Source organism: Corapipo altera, unplaced genomic scaffold, assembly GCF_003945725.1.
Source record: "Corapipo altera isolate COAL_440 unplaced genomic scaffold, ASM394572v1 22b, whole genome shotgun sequence".
NCBI classification, from domain to species: Eukaryota; Metazoa; Chordata; class Aves; order Passeriformes; family Pipridae; genus Corapipo; species Corapipo altera.
The window spans coordinates 7,808,626-7,828,452 of NW_020884876.1; the positions used below are offsets into that span (position 1 = coordinate 7,808,626).

Below are 19,827 nucleotides of genomic sequence, written 5' to 3' on the forward strand. Positions count from 1 at the left end.
GGCAATGCCTCTTCTCTACCATTTTAATATCTAATCTACCTGTTCACTAATAATAACAATTTTGAACTAGAAGAAAACTTCTACGTAATTCTTACTTGTGATTTATTTCCTTGGCCGCAAACAAAGTTAAGTGAAGTCATTAACTGGAGAAGGGTTTCTACATGTTCTGATAACAAATCTTCATATAGGAGGAAAAAGATCCTATTTACTGCTGTTCCAGGTCACTTCCCATCTCTGGAAAGCTTCGATTTGGTAGACCAACACCCAGTGACCCATTTGATCCATCACTGGATAAGCATAGAGGTTGCACACTTAGTTGAATGTGGTTACAAAGAGGTGACAGGGACACCTTCCACTAGACTCGATTGCTCAGAGCCCCGTTCAGCCTGGCCTTGAACACTTCCAGAGATGGAGCATCCACATCTGGATCTGTCTGCTTGTAGATTGCTTGCTCTTTCCACTGGTGACAGACAGCTGAATGCCTTTGGCTGTTGACTTTGAGTGCAAGTGTATGGCTGTCAAATATATTAAACCTTGTTTAAACTTCTATTTGTCCCAAGTTATGCTAAAGCATGTAGTGGAATAGAATAGAAATAAATATTAGGATGTCAGTATTTTCTAGTAGAGTAAGAGTTTGGATTTGTGACTGGCTTTTTTGTTCCCTTAAGACATTCAAATATGGAGAGAGTTGTTCAACTCATGAAAGCTTTTAAGCCTTCTTACATTCTTCTGATACATTACCAGAATTCTAGCATGCCTTGTCTTTCAAGAATCACTTGATTAGATGTGTGCTTGTCTTCCTGTGAAGTGATCAGTGGTGCATGCTCATCTAGGGATTAGCATGCCTAAAGTTACATGGTTATTTTGAAAACTCTGGTTTATACTACTTGCTGCTCAGAATATGCGTGTTGGTGATCTAAGCACCACTTGCTAGTATACCTTCCCTCTCAGGTAAAGGGAAATTCAGTTTCTTTCCTTTGAGGCGTGGTGGAGCCCACAGTGTGTTTTGACATTACTGTGAATCCTAAACAGTGTGTCATCCTGTGTCAACGAGAAGCAAACTTGTGGCTTGAACAAAAGCAGCTATTTTATATGACCTGAGTAGGAGTTGATAGAGTAATATATACTTCTGTTCTAGACTAAATCCGTTTCCTTCAGCTGCTGCTATTCTGAACCAATGCCAAGGTTTTACTTAATGTCCAGCACTTGATGTCTAACGGGTTAATTTCCTGCAACAATCTGAGCTGCTGTGAGGGCTGCTCTGCACAAGTTAACTAGAAACTCTCCTTGCATTAATCAGATTTTATTGCCTGGTTCCTTAAGGACACTTTGTTAAAACTGGCAACCCTTTTGGACTGATCTGTTAGATCCCATTCAGATAACTCGTGTGAAGTCAGCCATGTATTCCGGTCTGAGGTTCAGATGTTTGGTGGTTGTAACTACCAGTGATCCTTAGACAAGTTTGCTGCAAACAGAACTTGATATTGCACAAATATTCTGGATAAGGACCATTTGGACAAGCTCTTAAAATAGTAGTTCTTGCTACTCTCAAGCAAAATGTAGATCAGTTCTGCTTTCTAGTAGATAAGTTAATTTAAACCTTGCCTTACATTCCTAGTTTGACCTTCAGCATATCTGGGAGTATTTTGCTGCATCAATAACATTGAACTCCTTATGGTCTTCACATAAGGAGCTGTGTATTTTTCAGCAAAATTCTAGCGCTGTTGAAAATCCAGTTAATTCTACTTTACTATGGGAAAAAGAACAAAGTAAGCAAAACTTTAAAGGTTATATTTCCCTTTACTGAAAACTCCTAAGAACTGGTGGGATCTCTTCAATAGTAGTCTGTTATAGTTTCTCATTTTTCAGGACAGTGCTATCAGTCCTATGTCTAAGCAGTGTGCTGTCTGATAACTCTCATCCTCAAATTTGATTAGTGACCCAGGCCCTGCAAAAACTGCTTTTGTGGTACTGCATAATAGGGCTTGTAAACAAAACAGTACTAGCTCACATGAAGAGAAAGAAATACTTCTTGACTGTTGCTAAGGAATGGCTTAGGATACTGTATTTCACCTGATGCAGAAATTACAGCACCTCAAACATGGTACATGTGATATACTGCACTTGTTGATGTTACCTGTGGCTGTGGCAACAAACTTCTTAGTGATCTTCCTCAATTTAGCTCCAGAGGTGGCAAAACTGGGAAAATCTAGAAACTGACCTTGGTCTGAGAAATCAGTGCAAAAGTCTTCCTTTTTTTTCCGGGCTGAGACATGTATTAGTGATCTGTTCGTTTCCTCTAGAGTAGATGCTGGTCTGAGAGCACGGGTACCCTTGAATTTCTAATGTTACAAGTTTTTAGAGGTGAGCTGCTCATTAACTTGTTCTGGGTCATGTTCACATGTACGTTTCGGCTCCCTGTCAAAGGAGTGGCAAGCACTGCATTACGCATAGTGTTTTGCCTAGAACAAGTTAGACTTGTTTTAGTGTAAAAATATTTTTTTCCTCTCTCTGTGCCTTTAATGTGCTAGCTCATTTCTGTGAACATGGGCAATATATCTTCTGCAGATAAAACTGTGTTTATGTAGCTTATACGTACAGATGATGTCTGGCCTTCCAGGATACTTCAAAAACAGGAAAAGAAACCAACGGCTGTGAAGAACCTATGACTGCATATGAGCAGGTTTTTGATGTTGTGGATGATAGACAATCCAGACACAGATTTAGTTAGCCCAGGACTAGACTTTTTGAAAGAGCCAGATACTGACTACAACCACTGATAGAGAGAAAAATCTTATGAAGTGTTTACTCAAGACCCTCTGTTTAACCAGCTGGGCTCTTTTGATAAGAACTTGCTTGTAGGTGTCTGTCATCATAACAGGGCTAATAACTGTGGCCCAATAGTAATTGCATAGCTGCAATTTGTGAAACTTGATTGCTATGGATTGCTATAAAATGAGATTATTTCATCAGTCACTCTAAAAAAGTGTTAAAACTGAACTGTTAAATTCTTGTATTGACTTCCAATTATAGCCTATGTGAATGTTCACCTGCTGAAAAATTATGTTAATTCTCAGGGTAGTTTATTGTCTTGACTGCATTTAAATAGATCAGGAGGAAACCCTTTTTGTAAGATGGAACTTAAATTGGATTAAAGAGCTCTATTTTTATCTGGAACAGAATATTTTACTTATGAGAACACTTGTTTAGGGTGTTGGTGACCACCCTTAAAATCATTTAGGTTTTGAAACCACAGATTCAAATGTGATTATGTTCTGTAATCTTGATTAGAAAAGGAGATGAGGATTGCAGCATTAATGTTCTGTGTAGAGAACTCTGAGGCTGGAGTGATTTTTTTTTTTTTAGAAAGCTTGATGAAATTAATTATGCTATATACTGCACTAACAGCGTAAAACATTTCTTAAGAAAAACTGTCTGACAAAATGCCCTTTGACAGTCTTTAGTATTCTCCTATGTTTTTGGTAACACAGGGAGCAGTCTGACTCTTGAAACAATGTCCTGGGAAACCTTGCGTATCTCTGAAGTTCTCTCAAGAAGAATATACCAAGGCTTATAACAAAACTTAATGGATGAAGTATTTTTATTCCCTGAAGAAATTCCTGTTCATTTATAGCCAACAAGTGTATCTAACCTTTCTAACTGATTTTCTTAGGGCGGTGAACGTGCTCGAAGGTCCGCTCTTCTTAACAGTGATGAACTGCTGGTTTACTACTACGATGATGTGAGAACAGCTTATGATATTTTCCAGAGGGGCTTACAAGTATCAAGTAAGTTTAAAATTAAAGATAATATTTTCAGTATGTCAGGAACTAGGTATTTGAACTCTTTTGAAATGCAGTGGGGGATAGGGGATCTCTACCTAGCAATATGAAAAAATGTTTTGGATGTGAGGTTTTTTTTTTGAAGGCACACTTAACTGACCTCTTGTGAAGAAGAGTTGTGTGAATAAAGTCTGTGCTGTGTTCTTAGCCTAAATGAACATCTGTGTCTGTCCTTTCCCAGCATCCCTCCCTACACCCCTGAAAAAAACCCACATTTGTTATCTGAAGGTGTCTGCAGAGAATGTAGAGTCTTAACACAGAGTGGTGTCAGGACAGAGGAGTCGGGGTTAAAGTTTGAGTAACTTTAGATTACCTTTTTTTTTTTTTTTTTTTTTTAGATAATGGTCCATGTCTAGGTTTTAGGAAACCAAACCAGCCATATGAGTGGATCTCCTATAAAGAGGTAAGTGGTCTCTAACTTAGTGTTAGACCTGCTTTTGCTTGCTGAGACCGTTGATACAACATCCAGTAATGTGATATAACAAATATGAATTATTTATAAATGTTTTAAAGTAGTAGCAGAATATTGCAGAAAGGTTCTAGTTCCTATAACAGTGGCTTAGAGGAACAACTTCAAATATGTGCAAGGGAGAGAAAAGAGCATCTCCTGCACTTGGTTTAGTACAGTTTTATTTCAGAATTTTTTGGATTATCTTGGCAGTCTTAAGCATCTTGATGCTGAATTGTTTAGCTATTGGACACTGCCTCTGGAAGGCTGCAGCTTTGAAGTAGTGTTCAGAAGCTCAGACTGCTAACACTTTAGGTGCTTGCTTTCAAGAGGCTCACTTTGCATTAGAAGTCCTATCTACAGGTGTTGCTTGGGCTTCTTGACAACTTGTGTCCATAGTGCTGAATGATGGTTGTATAGAGTGTTAATAGACACACTTCTAACTAGCAGCATTCTGTTTCATGATCCCTGAAAATATCTGTATGTAGGTCTCCTTTAACAGCTGTGTGTTTTTAGGTTGTTCCAGTTTAATCAGTTTGTCTTCAAATTTGTGTAAACCTAGCCTATTGCATACTGTTAAGGTCATTAAACACCTGTATGCAGCAGACCTCACTTTTTGCCAAGGTGACTTTGCTGGGAACTTAGGTACAACCTCTCTTCTATTAAAGTTTTTCTGTTTGAGTCATGTGACTTAGCATATGACTTGAATCCATGTTATGTGGAAAGAATTTAGAAAATTACCTTCCCAAGCTTTGTTTATAGAACTAACTGGGTTTTGCCTCCTTGTTCTCCTGCTTTTTGAAGGGAGAAATGCTATCCCCAGAGACACTGAATGAAGCAGAAGGATGGCATATGTAGTGCTTGTGTTTGAGCAGAAATAAAATATTGAATCATTCCAGGGTCACTTCTTGTGTTTAACACGGACACAACAAAACACCCTTTTCTGTGTATGTGGCTTAACTTTTTAACACTTTCAGGTCTTGACTGGATTAAGTGTCTCTTCTGCTGCATATTGAGTGCAAGTGTAGTAACTATAATCAGTGCAGTGTTTAGGTTGTCAGAGTCACAGAGGACATTCAAAATAGCCTAGAAAACTTCTGTCTCATTAATACCAATTTTTGGTGTTTTTTTGCAAACCATAGTAAAATGTTGAGAGGATTTTGCAATTATAAGCTTGCTCTTATTTTTTTTTGTCTTTTTTTTCTTTGTTTGTTTGGTTGGTTTTTTACCCCTCCAGGTTTCAGACAGAGCTGAATGTGTGGGCTCTGCGTTACTCCACCGAGGCTTCAAACCATCTCACATTCAGTATATAGGAATCTTTTCACAAAACAGACCTGAGGTAATGTAATTGACAGTGTTTACATTTGTGGTCTAGCTGTTATTGAAATGGCCCACTCCTGTATCTCTTGGCAGTGTACTGAACTTCCCTGCTGAGAGCCCCTTTGGTGTTGGAAAAAGGCTAAAAGCTGTCATTGTAGACCTACAAGCCATAGGCATGGCATCTTCAGCTAATAACCAAAACTCGTAATTGGCACAGCTGTTAGTGTCTTATATTTTTGTGGGTTTTTTGCTCCTAGAACTAAATGCAGAAGGCTGGAGAGCAGGAAGAGAAACAGGGAATCCAGAAGAACTTAATTAATTATCTTCTATTTCCTGGTTATAGAGGAGACTTGTTTAATAGGAAGCAAATATCATCATCATCATCATCATGGCTGGGCTTCGCGAATGAAGATTAAGGAAGGCTCTATCCACATTTATTACAGACATGCTGGTGGCTAATGAGGCCAATACGAGACAGACATATCCAATTGCAAAAGGCACAGCAGAAAGACTCTTTAGATGGTATATTCTGCAAGACACTGTTCTTTCTGCGTTGCCTTTTCTCCTCGAGAGTGATCCTGTGTGTGTTCTCAAAGGCATCAGCAGTGTTATAGATGCTGTGTCTCCAGGCCTCCCGATTGGAGGCCAGAGTAGACCAGTTATGGTGATCAATATGGCCAAGGCTGAGATGTTGTTTCAGGGAGTCTTTGTGTTTACAGAGCCATAGTGTTATCTACTCTCTTATATGGATCTGAATCATGGGTCATCTACCGCCACCACCTGCGTCTCCTAGAACGCTTCCATCAACGCTGCCTTCGTACAATCCTAAACATCCGCTGGTCAGATTATGTGACCAATACATCTGTTCTTGAGCAAGCAGCAGTCACAAGTATTGAGGCCATGTTGCTGAGGACACAGCTGTGCTGGGCAGGGCACGTCTCAAGGATGAAGGACCACCACCTCCCCAAGATCTTGCTCTGTGGTGAACTTGCCACTGCTCTTGCTGCTGCAAGAGGAAGCAAATGTAGTAATGAATGTAAACACTACTTGCTTTCTCTTAAAAAGTGACATTAGAGTACAAGATAATTGAAAGTGGTTGGAAGCCACGAGGAGGTGTTTAAACCCTTCAAAACACAAAGAAACACTTAGTGATTAAATATTTGGACAAATAGAACATGGCTAAAGGTGATAATTCTGTCTCTGCCAGAGGCTCTGGGCATAAAGATTCTGGGAGGAACAACTGCTGATGAAGGCAAAAATTGAAAATTAATTTAGTAAAAAGGGGTAGAAAGACTGAAAATGACATAATTAAAGAAGAAACCCTGAAACAACTACAGGGATAGTCAGATTGATTAGCTAGCGACTATTCATTTTAACCTAGAAGTCGTTCTAGATTGCTGTTTCTAAAAAATATTATGAAATATTTAGTAAGTATGTATTCTCTAGACCTGTTTATTAAATCTGTTTAATAGGACTGAATTTCTCTAACCTGTGTTTATGTGCTTAATAGCTTGAGTTAGTACTTGCTGTGTTAAGCTAGTTCAATCTAAACCTGTATTAAGACAGGAGACTGGTTCTTCTGTTTTTTCAAAAGGATGCTGTCCCTCTTCATTAAACACTGCCAGCTGGATGCCATTATCAAGGACCATCTAGAATGCTGACAGGGTTAGAAGCTCTGTCAGTGTCTTGGTCTCTTGCTGTCACTGAAATGCAAGCTGTGTGACAAGTGACTTTGGCTTCCTTCTTCCTCTCCCAGCCTACACCACAAGAAACCCCCTAAGTCTAGTCTTTTACAGATGAAAAAAAAATAATTTTCCCAGACTCCTAAGCCTTCAGTAGTTTGCCACTCAGATTTTCTTGCTGGAATTCTGATTCTAACAGCTACCATTTTATTTCTGTGATCAAAAAGGCTGGAATATACACAACTAGGAAACTGTTAGATTACATGGTGTTAGAGGCTCTACAGTTCAGTCTCCTGTGCATATAACATGATTAACTGGAAGTGAAAAAGGGAGACAGATGTTTGTGTTCTGCCCATTTGAACTGTTTCTCTATAGATCTTCGGGTGTAAAGTCTTTGACTGCTGGGTAACTGGATTTTCTGAAGGAGAACACAAAAATGTGGTTTGCTCTTGGACCACAAATGTGCTTGAGTTGCATTGCTTTGAGTTGGGTAAGGAATGAGCTGAAAAGACTTGTTTAAACCAGCAATTTTAAACCTGGGATTTTCCCTTCTGAAAAATACTGGATGGGTGTTGTGACATCCTGAACATAATCACTAATCCAGACAGGAGATTATGTGAAGGTTTTTTCTGTGAAATGATTCACATTTGTCAGTTCAGGGAACAACTGTTGGGGAAACCCCTGATAGGGAAAATTTCAGCATCTTAATTGCTTAAATATTCACTGAAAAAGAAAATAAATATAAATACAATAAAAATATTACTTTCTCTTTGAGTTATTAAGCGAGTCATCTCTTCTGGAAATAAGTTTTGTTTTGGATTGAGAAAACACAGTAATTCTTTCCCATAGCTCCTTATTATTTGGGTTTTTTTTCTTTCCTTTCACAGATAAAAACCGAGTGAGTAGGTCTTCAAAGTAAATAAATGATACAAATTGACACTTATTTTATAGAAAGACTTGTCCAAATAAGCTCTGTCCTATTAGCTTCCTTGTTAGAATTTAAATATGGGAGTCTGATACAATAAGCAAAACAGTGACTTGCATTTCTTCTTTTTGTGTAGTGGGTCATCATTGAACAGGGATGCTATGCGTTCTCCATGGTGGTGGTACCACTCTATGATACACTGGGAGCTGAAGCAATCACATACATTGTGAACAAAGGTAGGACACTTTCAGTAGTTCAGCAAGTCAATATATGATGACAGAACTGACTGAGGGCAGAATTATAGCCTTCTGCAGAAAAGTCTTCTATTATGACGTACTGAATTATGTATGAATCTAGTCTAAAGTCGTCACATTGATAATGTAGTTCTCTTCCATCAGCTGACTTGTCATTGGTTTTCTGTGACAAACCTGACAAGGCCAAACTTCTGCTAACCAGTGTGGAAAAGGGAGAAACTCCAATACTCAACACCATTGTTATCATGGAGTCTTTTGGTGCGGATCTTGTGGAACGTGGCAAAAAGTGTGGCGTGGAAATCTTCAGCATGAGAGAAATAGAGGTAAGCATGCTTAACCTCATTTACTGCTTTCATCCCATTGTAATGGATTAGTTTCAAAATACTTAGCTGTCTCTTGGATTGATATTTACACAAAAATATAAAAAATAATAAAAAGAAAACAACTTGGTAATAGTACTTCCTGGTGCTTGAATTATAAAAGTGGATCTGCCAAGATGACAGAATGAAAGCTGATTAACGTAGTCCAGACTCAACATTAGATCTGAGTGTTAAGGCTTGCCCATGTGAAGCACAACATGATAATTATATACCATGACTAATACTTCAGAAATAGTTACTTTAAAAAGAGCTTGTGTAGGTTTTAGTCTTGCGAAAAATGGCATTTTCCCCTGTATGCTGAATCTACAAGATATTTCCTGGGGGAGAAGGAAAATGTCAGTAAACTTTTTACAGAATGAGGTTATGATGTAGGGGAATGAGATTTCCAAGTTTTGGAAGTAGAAACCATTTTGCTTAACCACCTAATGTCCAAGTCTTACTTTTGCTTGGAGTTATTTTGACTGCATAGATCTTATGCAAATGTATTTCATAACTTTACTTGTTATTTGGAGAACGCTCTCTCAGGATCAAATTGCATAAATTACATCTTTACTGTGAGATTATGAAACTGAATTTAGTCTGGTTTCAGCTGGAGTTCTGGTAAAGGCTTGGCTCACCAGGCCTTGAATATCTCCAGGTAAATGTGCCTGTCCTGTGCAGGTGTCAGTAACTCCTGTGAAATGCCTCATTTCGCTGAACTTGTTTTGGTAGCAGTTAAGACAGCTATATTAACAGGGCCACCTTCTGGTAAAGATACAAAAACGCTTGCTTGCGAAAAGCTGATTGACTATATTGTAGCTAAGTAGCCTCAGCAAGGCAGCCAGGTGAAACGGGACTAAAAACATCATGCAAAGTAAGTGACATAGACCTCACTGGCCAAAGGTTTGAGTTAGACTTGGGAAAGGATTGGCCCGACTGTAAGTTGTTACAGTAAAATCAACATCTTTCTGTGAGTTTAGCTGCAGGTTTTGACAGAGGAAGATGCTTTCCACTGGATCTTTCAGCTACATAAAACCAAAACTGGGAGTGAATGTTGTTTTCGCATTAGAAGTTTATATGCTTGATTAGTGACTTTCAGTAGTGCTTTGTAGCTCTTACTGCATTAATCTAAAACATCATGTTGTAAGTAACAGGTGCTACAAGAGCCTTTTGTTTAAATATCTGAAGATAAGTTAGAGGCAAACTTTAATATTTCTAACAGTGCTTCACTGAACAGGAATAAGTTTTTATCCCTTTTTTTTAAGGGATAGAGACTTGCTTTCTCCAGGAAGGTAACTATGAACTGTTTAGGAGCTTAGGTTGCCATAGAATTACTATTTCTAGCTTGAAGTACTTATTTTCTGGATTTCTGTCTTGAGCTTATTGCTCAGCTGTGTTTGGGTTATGTGACCACTTCCTCTATGTATCCCCCATATACCATCAGCTTGGTTTTTGGTGCCCAGTATCTGTATGTATTCTGTGGCTACTTATTGCTGAGTAGCTAGGAATACGTGTTTCTTTAGTAGGGAAAGATGGTGGAGTTCTGTTCTAGGAGACCAAAAGAAGTGTCTGGAAATCTTAGCAACATATTCAGTTAAATACCAGATCTTACTCAAAGCAGGTTGTAGGGAGGTACCAGCTTACCCTGGTACTTGAAATGCAGATGATGTTTTGAGCAGACAACTGTGTTGCCATAATGGCAAGTCTTTGCATAATGCACCCTTTCAAAAAGGAAAGCCTGCAGGTATGGGAATGTTAACTGTTTCCAGACATTGCTTGTCTTAAACCTCTTGGGCTGATCTGAGAGGTACATCATACTAAAGGAATTCTAGGGCTAGTAAAGGAATGCATGGAACTGTTGTTGTATACTTGGAATGTAAAGGCAATGGTGAAGTTGATGTCTGTCCTCAAAGGGTGCTTTCAAAGCTGCACTTAACAAAAGGTCCACTTTAACTTGCATAACTCCTTAAGCTACTATTGTCTTAAATAGGCTAACAGTAATGTCTCGATCTGAAACATTAAAGCTCATAGATACTGAAGGTCAGCTTGCAAATATTTCTTCTTAATTATTGTATCCTTTGATAAAAGGATCGTTTTGGTGTCCTTTCTCTTCTGCCTAAAGACCCCTGACATTAATGCTCAGGCCTAAGCAAGTAAGGAGGGAGATGGAAGAGGTTCTGCATGAGAGATGCCTGTACCTCCACTCCTGTATAAAAGGAGTACAAACCACCAATGACCCCTTCCATGAGGAAAGCGTCTTCCTTCTCACAAGCAGTGATAGTGTGAGGTGCTTACTGAGATGGATATTGCTTTATCTATTCAGCACTTGTCAGTGGCACATCTTCTGCATGAAGTATAGGGTTGATTTGTCTATCTTGTCATAACACTGCTAAACCTTGAGCATCCCCTTGAGCATGACCTCTGCTATACTAGCTGGAAAAAACCTTTGTGAGTTTTAGATAAGTTATCCCTTCTGTATTTGTAGAACATAGTAGTTATTACATACGTTTTTAAAATGTCTTTTAAAGTCTTTGTTACTCTTACAGTGATCATAAGATGGTTTGGGTTGGAAGGAACCTTAAAAATTGTATAGTTGCAACCCTCTGGTCACAGGCAGGGATGCCATCAATTAAGATCAGGTTGCTAAACAAGTTAAAATGCTGTAACAGACAGTCTAAATAGTGAAGCATTATGGTGTTTGTGATGTTTAATATATTTAAAGCAAGAAAGTTACATGTATATGTCTAAACTCTCCCCATTTTCTCTCCTTTCTGTAGGAGCTGGGAAGAGCACACAGGCAAAAACCTATGGTAAGTATGAAATTAGTTCAAGTGACAATCTGAAGCTGATGAGCATTCTTTAGATCAAACTAGCAAATCTCCCTGTCTCCCATAGCTCAAAAGTAACACTAGTATCTTGATATCTTGTCCAGAAAAATATTTTTCCTTGTTATCTTAACCATACTAATACTTTCTTAACTCTCATAGCCTCCAAAACCAGAAGATCTAGCAGTCATCTGTTTCACCAGTGGAACAACAGGTACACCTCATTACATTCTGCAGAATTTATTGTCCTGTATGTGCAAAATTAATTCAGAAACCCTCCTACTTTTTTTTTTCCAAGACTTTCCCCTACTGCTGCATCTTTTTGGCAAGTAGTAGCTGGGGAAGTGTTATGATAAGGCTCTCGCTGATATCTTTCTTTCCTCCTCCCCCCCCATCAGTATGGAATTGCAGTATTGGGGGTGGAGGTGTTACATTTTTGGTCTTGGAAATAGGTTAAGTACTGAACCTGTATTTGCATAGTAATAAGGGCTATGCATCAGACTTCAGACGATTTATCAATTCCTCCATAGTCTTTTTTGTACTGTATTAGCAAAATTGTTCCATACCTCTAAGCAGCCTTGCTGTAAGACCAAAAGAGAGACCCTCAAGATGTCGCTTGCTTGACATTTGTGAGTTAATACCCAACACTGGCACAGAGCAAAAGGAAGGAGTACAATGACAAGCTACGCTTTTAAATTTCCATGAGAACAGAAATTAGTCTGGGTTTGATTGCAGCATCTTCACAGAACAGTTGAATTTTGAATGAGAAGCTTATCCAAGAAACACAACAATTTCTTAAGGATTTACTCTCCTTAAAAAAATTTAGGCTTTCAGGACAAACTTACTACTTAACTGTTGCCAGCTGTCGTGTAAAGTGTTAGTAAGTTTTCAGCCTTTGTTTAGTTGATACATAAGAAATGTATTAATATCAAGGAATGCTATCAGATTAGTTTTACCACTGCTTAACTTAAAGGATCTAAATTTCACTGTTGAATCCTCACATCCTTCTTCCTTAGGAAACCCTAAAGGAGCTATGATCACTCATCAAAACATAGTCAGCAATACTTCAGCTTTTGTGAAAACTACAGAGGTAAACTGCAAAGATTAACATTGTAGACTTGCATGAAGGGAAATAATCTCATGAGTAAAACAAACATTAAAATCTCATTAACTTAGGTTTTAAGGTTTTAGTAAGAGACAAGTGAAAATGTAACTTGACAGCTCTCTGTCCCCGCTAGTCAGAAGTCAATGTTTACTGGTTTCTTCTGTCCCTGTCAAGAAACTGACAGGTTTACAATTTGTTCTGATCTAAGCAAAATGTTAGAGATCCTTATGTTGGATGGACATTACATTGTGCCGTGGGCATACAACGTTTCTCATTAGTGCAAGCTCTGTTAGAAGGTGTGTGTAGAACCTAACCTTTTTCCCCTGAGGATGGGAGAAGCTATCATGTATTTAAACCCTTTGCATAAAGGAGCAAGGAGCATGACTTTGTGTTTTTACTTGATACAGTGTTAACTTACAGCTTACAGTAGACAACTAAAGTTCATCTGTAGGCTAGTTATAAGAAGATGGTTCTAACACATGCAGATGCAATTAAAAGTACACTTGTACTTTTTTTGCCAAGTACTATGCAAATAGAATTGTCTTTAAATTAAGCAACTGGTCTCACAATTAGCTCAAGTAAGGCACTCCTGATATCAACCTTAGTGTAAATTGTTCAAGCAAACTTACTGATCTAAGATGAAAGTGGTTTTTTTTAACCCCAAAGGCATACTCTTTTAACCTTTTTTGTTTCCCCTCCCTCCCAATACGTGTAATGGAACTTTCTGTGGCTTCTATCAGAATTTATTCATAGGATTATGAATAGAAATAGTAAGTTATAATAATCTGGTCACTGTAATCAACTCTAAAAGACTATAATTTCTGCAGTATGTCTTTACTCATGCTAGAAGTCACTGCTGCAGTCTTCTTGATGAAGGAAAGACAAAGCAGCTTCATTACAAACAAAACTAAAGCGAGGGCTGTGCTCTAGAGTTTAGATGCTAGATTTCACTGTTGTGTTTCTTAGGCAAAATAGAGAATCAATGAGAATTAAACTCTTATTAACACTTTCAGAAAACATTTATGCCTTCCTCTGATGATGTTCTGATATCATTCCTGCCCCTGGCTCATATGTTTGAGAGGATTGTTGAGGTAAGCATCTGTTGTGTTGAATTACTGACAAGCTTGCTTGTCTTACAGAATGCATTGTCTCTTGGATCCAGGTGATACATGGTCTTGCTTGTTGACTCTTGCACATGTATATGAAAGCTTGAAATAAGGTTCAGGAAAACAGTGTCCCATATCTAGTGAGCACTCAACCATTGGTTTTCATGCTAAAATATAAGCATTAACCTTACAGTTAGTGTTAATAAGAAACTGGTTTACTAGAACATGAGACAATCCCTTAGCACATGTACACTGCCTAGAAGTTCCTTCCAATATAATCAGTGCACTGTTAAAAATCCATGCCATTCTTAAGTCTGCAAACTTGAAAAATTTGTTTTATAATGTGGCATCCTGTTTGCTTACACAAAACTAATTTTAAGTTGGTTAAACTTACCATTGCTTCCAAAAAATTTCTGTGAGGAGGAAGGAGGTTTGCTTCTGTGGAATTCTCTTCCCGGAAACAGAAGTGGCTTTTAATACCCATTAAGTGACAAACTTTGAAGTTCTCTTGGATCACTTGTTTTACTGTACAGAAAAATCTGGGGCTTAATTTTTGAGAATGAGGGGGCTCAGGTTGTTTTAATACTGGCAGTCTTGAGGACCTCTGAGCCCATAGTTGAGAGCTATGCATTACTGAAGGGATACAATTCCGTCAACTACTTATATACTGCAGAGGCACAGGTATTTAATTACTGCACTTATTGAAGTTGAATTAACATATCTTCCTCAGGTGAGATTGCAAATACATATGTTCAGGGTTTATATAGGGAAAAAAACAACATCTGTGCAAATGTGAAAAGTCACATGGAACCAGAAATTGTCCTGTGATTTCTGTTAAGAATCCTAAACTTTCTACCAAAGGTGTGTATGTATACCTACAAAAATGTATATATGAGTGCATCATATGTTATGAAGATTGAGAATTAGAGCATAACTGAGGTGTACAGGCACTCCTAGGCTTTCAGCACTCCTCCTGGTAACATTGGTAGCAGTCATCTTCAGTGTCTGTTTTACTCCCCTGTCTTGCACCAGAAGATACAAGCTCTGTAGGTAACAGCTCTGCTCTTGATTATGCAGTAGAAACAGGATGGGAACTTTTATTCTAAAGGATAAAATGAAAAGAAAGTGTTTGGATTGCAGAATTCCTCTGCTGTTTGAGGCCTGTACAAAGTAGGTGGTTACTTGTATGTTTATATGAGGACGTGAAGCAAGAACACTTTTGGTAGAAAGCAGGAAGGATTTGTTACTGTTTGGGGTAGATATGAACAAAGGCTCTGTGAGAAGCAATCTTTAGAGTCCCGTCGTAAAGTTGATGTTTGCTGTTTTTTGGCTCCATAAGGAAGTTAGAGGGTCAGTGAACTTGACATGACAAATATGTTTGCACCTAGTAAAGCCAGTTGCTGCTTAGTCCATCTGGACTGATACATTTGCTGCTTTTAGCAGATGGTGGCAAAACACGGGTGAAGGGGAAAAGTGACACTTTAGCATGTCTTATGCAGAAAATGAGAGAATGGATGTGAGGGAATGAGGGAGTAGGTGTTACGGAGGAATTTGGAGAAATAAAAACAGGTAGGTATAAGCCTGAGGAAAGAAGAGATGTTAAAAAGAATAAGTTAAAAAAAAATAGAAGAAGGAGGGGGTAGGTGGGTGGTGAAGCTTCTAGGCTCTTAACAGAGAATATAGAACACAACAGGATTAAGTCTGCCTTCCTTTGTGTAGGTCTGAAGTGATGCAGAAATAAGCAGTGGCTCTGCTAGAATCTTTTAAAGAGCATCTCGATCACCTAACAAATCCTGGGACATGAGAAGGAAAACTGGAGTTCAAAAGAATGGGAATGAAGTACCATAAGGCAGAAATCTCCACTAAATGACTAGTAAATAGCTTGTGCTGAGTTTAAATGCAGAATTTCTTAGTATATATCAGGGAACATGTGGAAGTTTAGTATTTTTAAATAAGCTTATTTAAAATGGAGAAGTTCTGCTTTTCAGTCTTTTGGTACCTCTTGAGTCACTGACACTGCCTTATTTGGCCAACTGCCTTTTTTGCATAGGGGCTTTTGTGCTAAGCTTGAAAGTCTTTTGGCTGGTGTACACTAGGCATGTGTTGCTACTTGGTCTTTCTAGTGCCATCTTATAGTCTGAGAATGCTGCAGAACTAGTCCAGAAGCTGAGAGGATTTAAGGTGGATTCTGCACAGTCCACACTGCATAGGATATGTCATACATATACAGCTAGAACACATTGTACTTCTGTGTTTTCACAGTGTTTACTTTTTTCTAACAGTGTGTGATTCTGTGCCATGGAGCTCGGATAGGATTCTTTCAAGGGGATATCAGACTACTTATGGATGACCTAAAAACACTGCAACCAACTGTATTTCCTGTAGTACCAAGACTGTTGAACAGAATGTTTGACAAGGTAAGTCTACAGGCATATGTCTAGACCTGTGCAGGGTTTTTTAAAGACTTCATGAAGTTTGTGCTGCCAGGGTAGGAGTAACTGACTGTACTCTGGAATATCAAATGGAGCATGCTAAGAAATTTGTGTTTCTCTTCCTAAAAGAGAGCTCAAAGTGCAGGGAGTAGTACTGATTGTATTACAACACTTTCAGGCAACAAATACTAGAAGTTCAGAAGTTTGACTAGTGAACTTGGTTCTCTCTGTCTTGATAAATGACTTACTGTTTTGCTCTGAGCAAGTTATTTAAGTCTCGTCTACAACATGAAAATGAGGCTTGGCATCTGCATGCCACACTTTTAGCATCTGACTCATGGAGTGGAATTTGCAAAGCAAGGTCAGGTATTTGCCTGTGTTTGCATGGACACATACAAGTTTCCTACACAGCAGCCAGTGTGTTCTAGCTGGGAGAACTGTAAACCAGCCAGTTGGAAGTGCTGGAGAGAGAAGGTATGTCAGTAGCTCCAGTCTCCTGTGTGTGCTGCTTGCCTGCTCAGGGTCGTCTGAGATGGGAATTTGGAAGCAGATTCTTTCTTGAACTTCAGATTTTAAGTTGTCCTTTTGCATTTGGACAACTGACTCTTTGTAGAATACAGCCAGAGGATTTAAAGGATATTAAGTCCTGTGACTGCTAAAGAAATGGCAGAGCTGTCTATGCTGTCTTAGCTGGGACATTTCTCTGCTTATGAGACTAGAGGAACAGCAAGTAACACAAGGGTCTGTTTGGCCTCAGGACCAAAATTCATTGGAGGGGAGGAAATCCTGAGACCAGCCTTTAGTGCTTCAAATGCAGTGCCTCATACTGCACACACGTTCTGTACTGGAATTTGAGAAGAAGAGACAAAACTTGGGACTTTCTTCTCATGATGTCCTCTTGGTTGTGAAGTCTGGTGCCCTGAGGCTTTCACACTGCCACAGCACTGTTTCACCCTCATCCAGCCTCGCAGTAACCTGGCATATGAAGTGAAAAAGTTGGGGAACTTGAGTGGCGGGGGGGCATAATGCTGAAGAGTGGCTGGGTCTTTCTATTTCCAAATGAATATACTAATGTGTGGTTTGCTGTTGAGTCTGCTCTGTGGTTTCCTGAGAACAACTAGAAGGAGCCTTTGACAAGTGATCTAAAGTGCAAGTTTGTGAATGCAAGACAGATCTGCATTTGTTGTCTCTGAAGTTACCTGCATCTCCTCAGAACACCACGCGTTACTTTACGTGTTATGTAAGGGTGCTTTTCAGAAAGCGCCTCAGCATTGATTGATTATGCTCAATTTGAATTTTGATGATACTAGAATAGAAAAGTAAGCCATCCATTTTCATTCATGCATTTTAATGAAGAAATTATACATTGAAACAGCATCACACAGTTTGGATATCAAGAATTAGTTAAGTGCTTATTTCAACACTTGAACTGAGGTAGAGGTTAAAATAAAAATACTCAAGTATTTCTTACTAGAATTAAGATGCCTACCAATAAAGGTTGTTTTAATTTCCTTGGTTTTCACTGTTAATAGTCTCTACCATGCATGCATCTGTAAGTAAAAGGGAATAGTAGGTAGTCTGCCAGACTTCTAACAGTAGTTCATCTTTCTTAATAGATTTTTGGACAGGCAGATACTTCATTAAAGAGGTGGCTGCTGGATTTTGCTTCCAAGAGGAAAGAAGCAGAACTCAGAAGTGGTATAGTTAGAAATAACAGTTTCTGGGATAAAGTCATCTTCCGCAAAATACAGGTATGCTTGAAAGCCTCTGAGTTGAAGTTTGCAGTTACTGAATTTCATGTGAATGTTTATAATCTGGTATGGCTTTCATCGCTGGCTAAAGACTACATGGCTACTCAGAATAAAAATCAGAGCTGTCTTTATTTTCAACCTCATTTTTTCAATTCCCTTAGTTCTCATAGTATCAGCTAACTGTATTAAGGAAGTTACTCTAAACCAGTCTGGTGCTTCTTTCTTACCGCTTTGAAAGCAAACACTGTCCTCCTGAAGGAGGAATGCTATATATGACACAGTGCCACCTGTAGCCCCTACTGTCTCCTCCCTGTTGGTTACTAGTAAGTTATGCCTGCTGTTATATCTGACACTCACTTGCAATGGCCTTAACCTTGGTTGTACAACATACTCCTAGCTGCTTTTTATAGCATTCAGGATGTATGAGAAGCTGATAGAAGGCAGTTAAAAATAAAGCCATTGCTGTAAGGCCACTGCTTAAGCTCTTCAAACTTTTGGCAGAGTCTGCATTGCAGTGATACCATAGTATAGTCTGTATTGGTACTGTTTGTTTGAGATATCATGTCTTCCAGCCATTAATGAGACTAAAAACACTGCAAGAAAGACAACTCGCAATAGTAGACTAAACTTTATTCTCTAACACTTGTGGGTGGCACTGTAGGTGAACAATGGCTGAGGGTAGAATAGGAGGCGACTCTGGAAATATCTCTAAAATGCTTTTGGTGTCCACAGTATCTTGTGTCTGTTGTAGGCAAGTTTGGGAGGAAAAGTAAGGCTAATGGTTACAGGAGCAGCACCTGTATCTGCAAGTGTACTGACCTTCCTGAGAACAGCTCTTGGTTGTCAGGTGAGTTGCTTGGCCTTAATCTTAAAACATAAAGATTTTAATGCCTGGTTCCAGCTTTGATGTTAGAGCATTTCCAGGAGTCTGATTTTATGGATAACTCTCTGATGTTCTTGGAGATTACACAAGTTCGTACTCTTTTTCTGAGTTTCTCTCAGTCCTCTGAAATTTCTACATTCATCCCAAAGTCTTTTAAATGAAGTAACCAGCTGACCTGTCTTAAAGGGAAGATATTTTTTTTTCCAGTGGGCTGCTGTAAGCAATAAATTACACATCTGGATTAAGTTTCTGGGGTTTGCCTTGCTTACAGAAGTATTTGCAGCTTTAGAGAATCTAATAATCCATATGATGATATTGGTAGTGTTGTTTCTTTGAAGATGAGGTTGGGGTGAATCAGTTTGCACATGTTGCATTTATCTTCAAAGCCTCTTCAGAGTATGTTTTGGAGGTGAAACCTGAGTAACAATGGCACAGAATGGAACAAATGTGTTGAAATACATTTCAAGGATAGAAAACAAAAATACTGTAAAATATCAGGCATCTGTAACTTCAAGTTTTTCAGTGGTGTGCTGGTGCAGCAATGCATTTTGCATAGAAAAACCTGTCTTGTATATAATAATCACAGAGCTGTGATGGGATGTAGGGATTCCATTCCTAGCTGTGTTGGACAAACCTGTCTTTAAATGATGTGAAGGAAGTCACTGCTAGTGCTATGGTTCTTTACTTCTTTTTCTTGCTTCCTCTGGTGCTTTCTGTTTTAATCTAAACAGGTGTCATAAGCTGTGTGACACTGAGGGAGACTTTGAGTAAATATTGGAACTGAAGGTGGAACATAAGCACTTAAAATTATGTATTGTGATAAAACTAATATTCTTTTTAGAAGATGCTGGGAATCTTGTTACACTCAAATTTAAACAACTAGAAAAAAGAAACA

General features: G+C 38.7%; 1 protein-coding gene across 2 annotated transcripts in view; it reads left to right on the top strand.

Moving 5' to 3' along the window:
* The window catches only part of ACSL1 (acyl-CoA synthetase long chain family member 1), a 38,823-nt gene that overhangs the window by 11,817 nt on the left and 7,179 nt on the right, over positions 1-19,827 (top strand). For both annotated transcript variants that reach the window (XM_027635916.1, XM_027635917.1), the window contains exons 3-14: positions 3,674-3,788; positions 4,181-4,245; positions 5,528-5,629; positions 8,354-8,453; positions 8,616-8,794; positions 11,608-11,640; positions 11,818-11,869; positions 12,672-12,745; positions 13,774-13,851; positions 16,149-16,283; positions 17,915-18,049; positions 18,801-18,896. In XM_027635916.1, the coding sequence (XP_027491717.1) occupies positions 3,674-3,788; positions 4,181-4,245; positions 5,528-5,629; positions 8,354-8,453; positions 8,616-8,794; positions 11,608-11,640; positions 11,818-11,869; positions 12,672-12,745; positions 13,774-13,851; positions 16,149-16,283; positions 17,915-18,049; positions 18,801-18,896 (1,164 nt within the window). The remainder of the gene's footprint in view (positions 1-3,673; positions 3,789-4,180; positions 4,246-5,527; positions 5,630-8,353; positions 8,454-8,615; positions 8,795-11,607; positions 11,641-11,817; positions 11,870-12,671; positions 12,746-13,773; positions 13,852-16,148; positions 16,284-17,914; positions 18,050-18,800; positions 18,897-19,827) is intronic.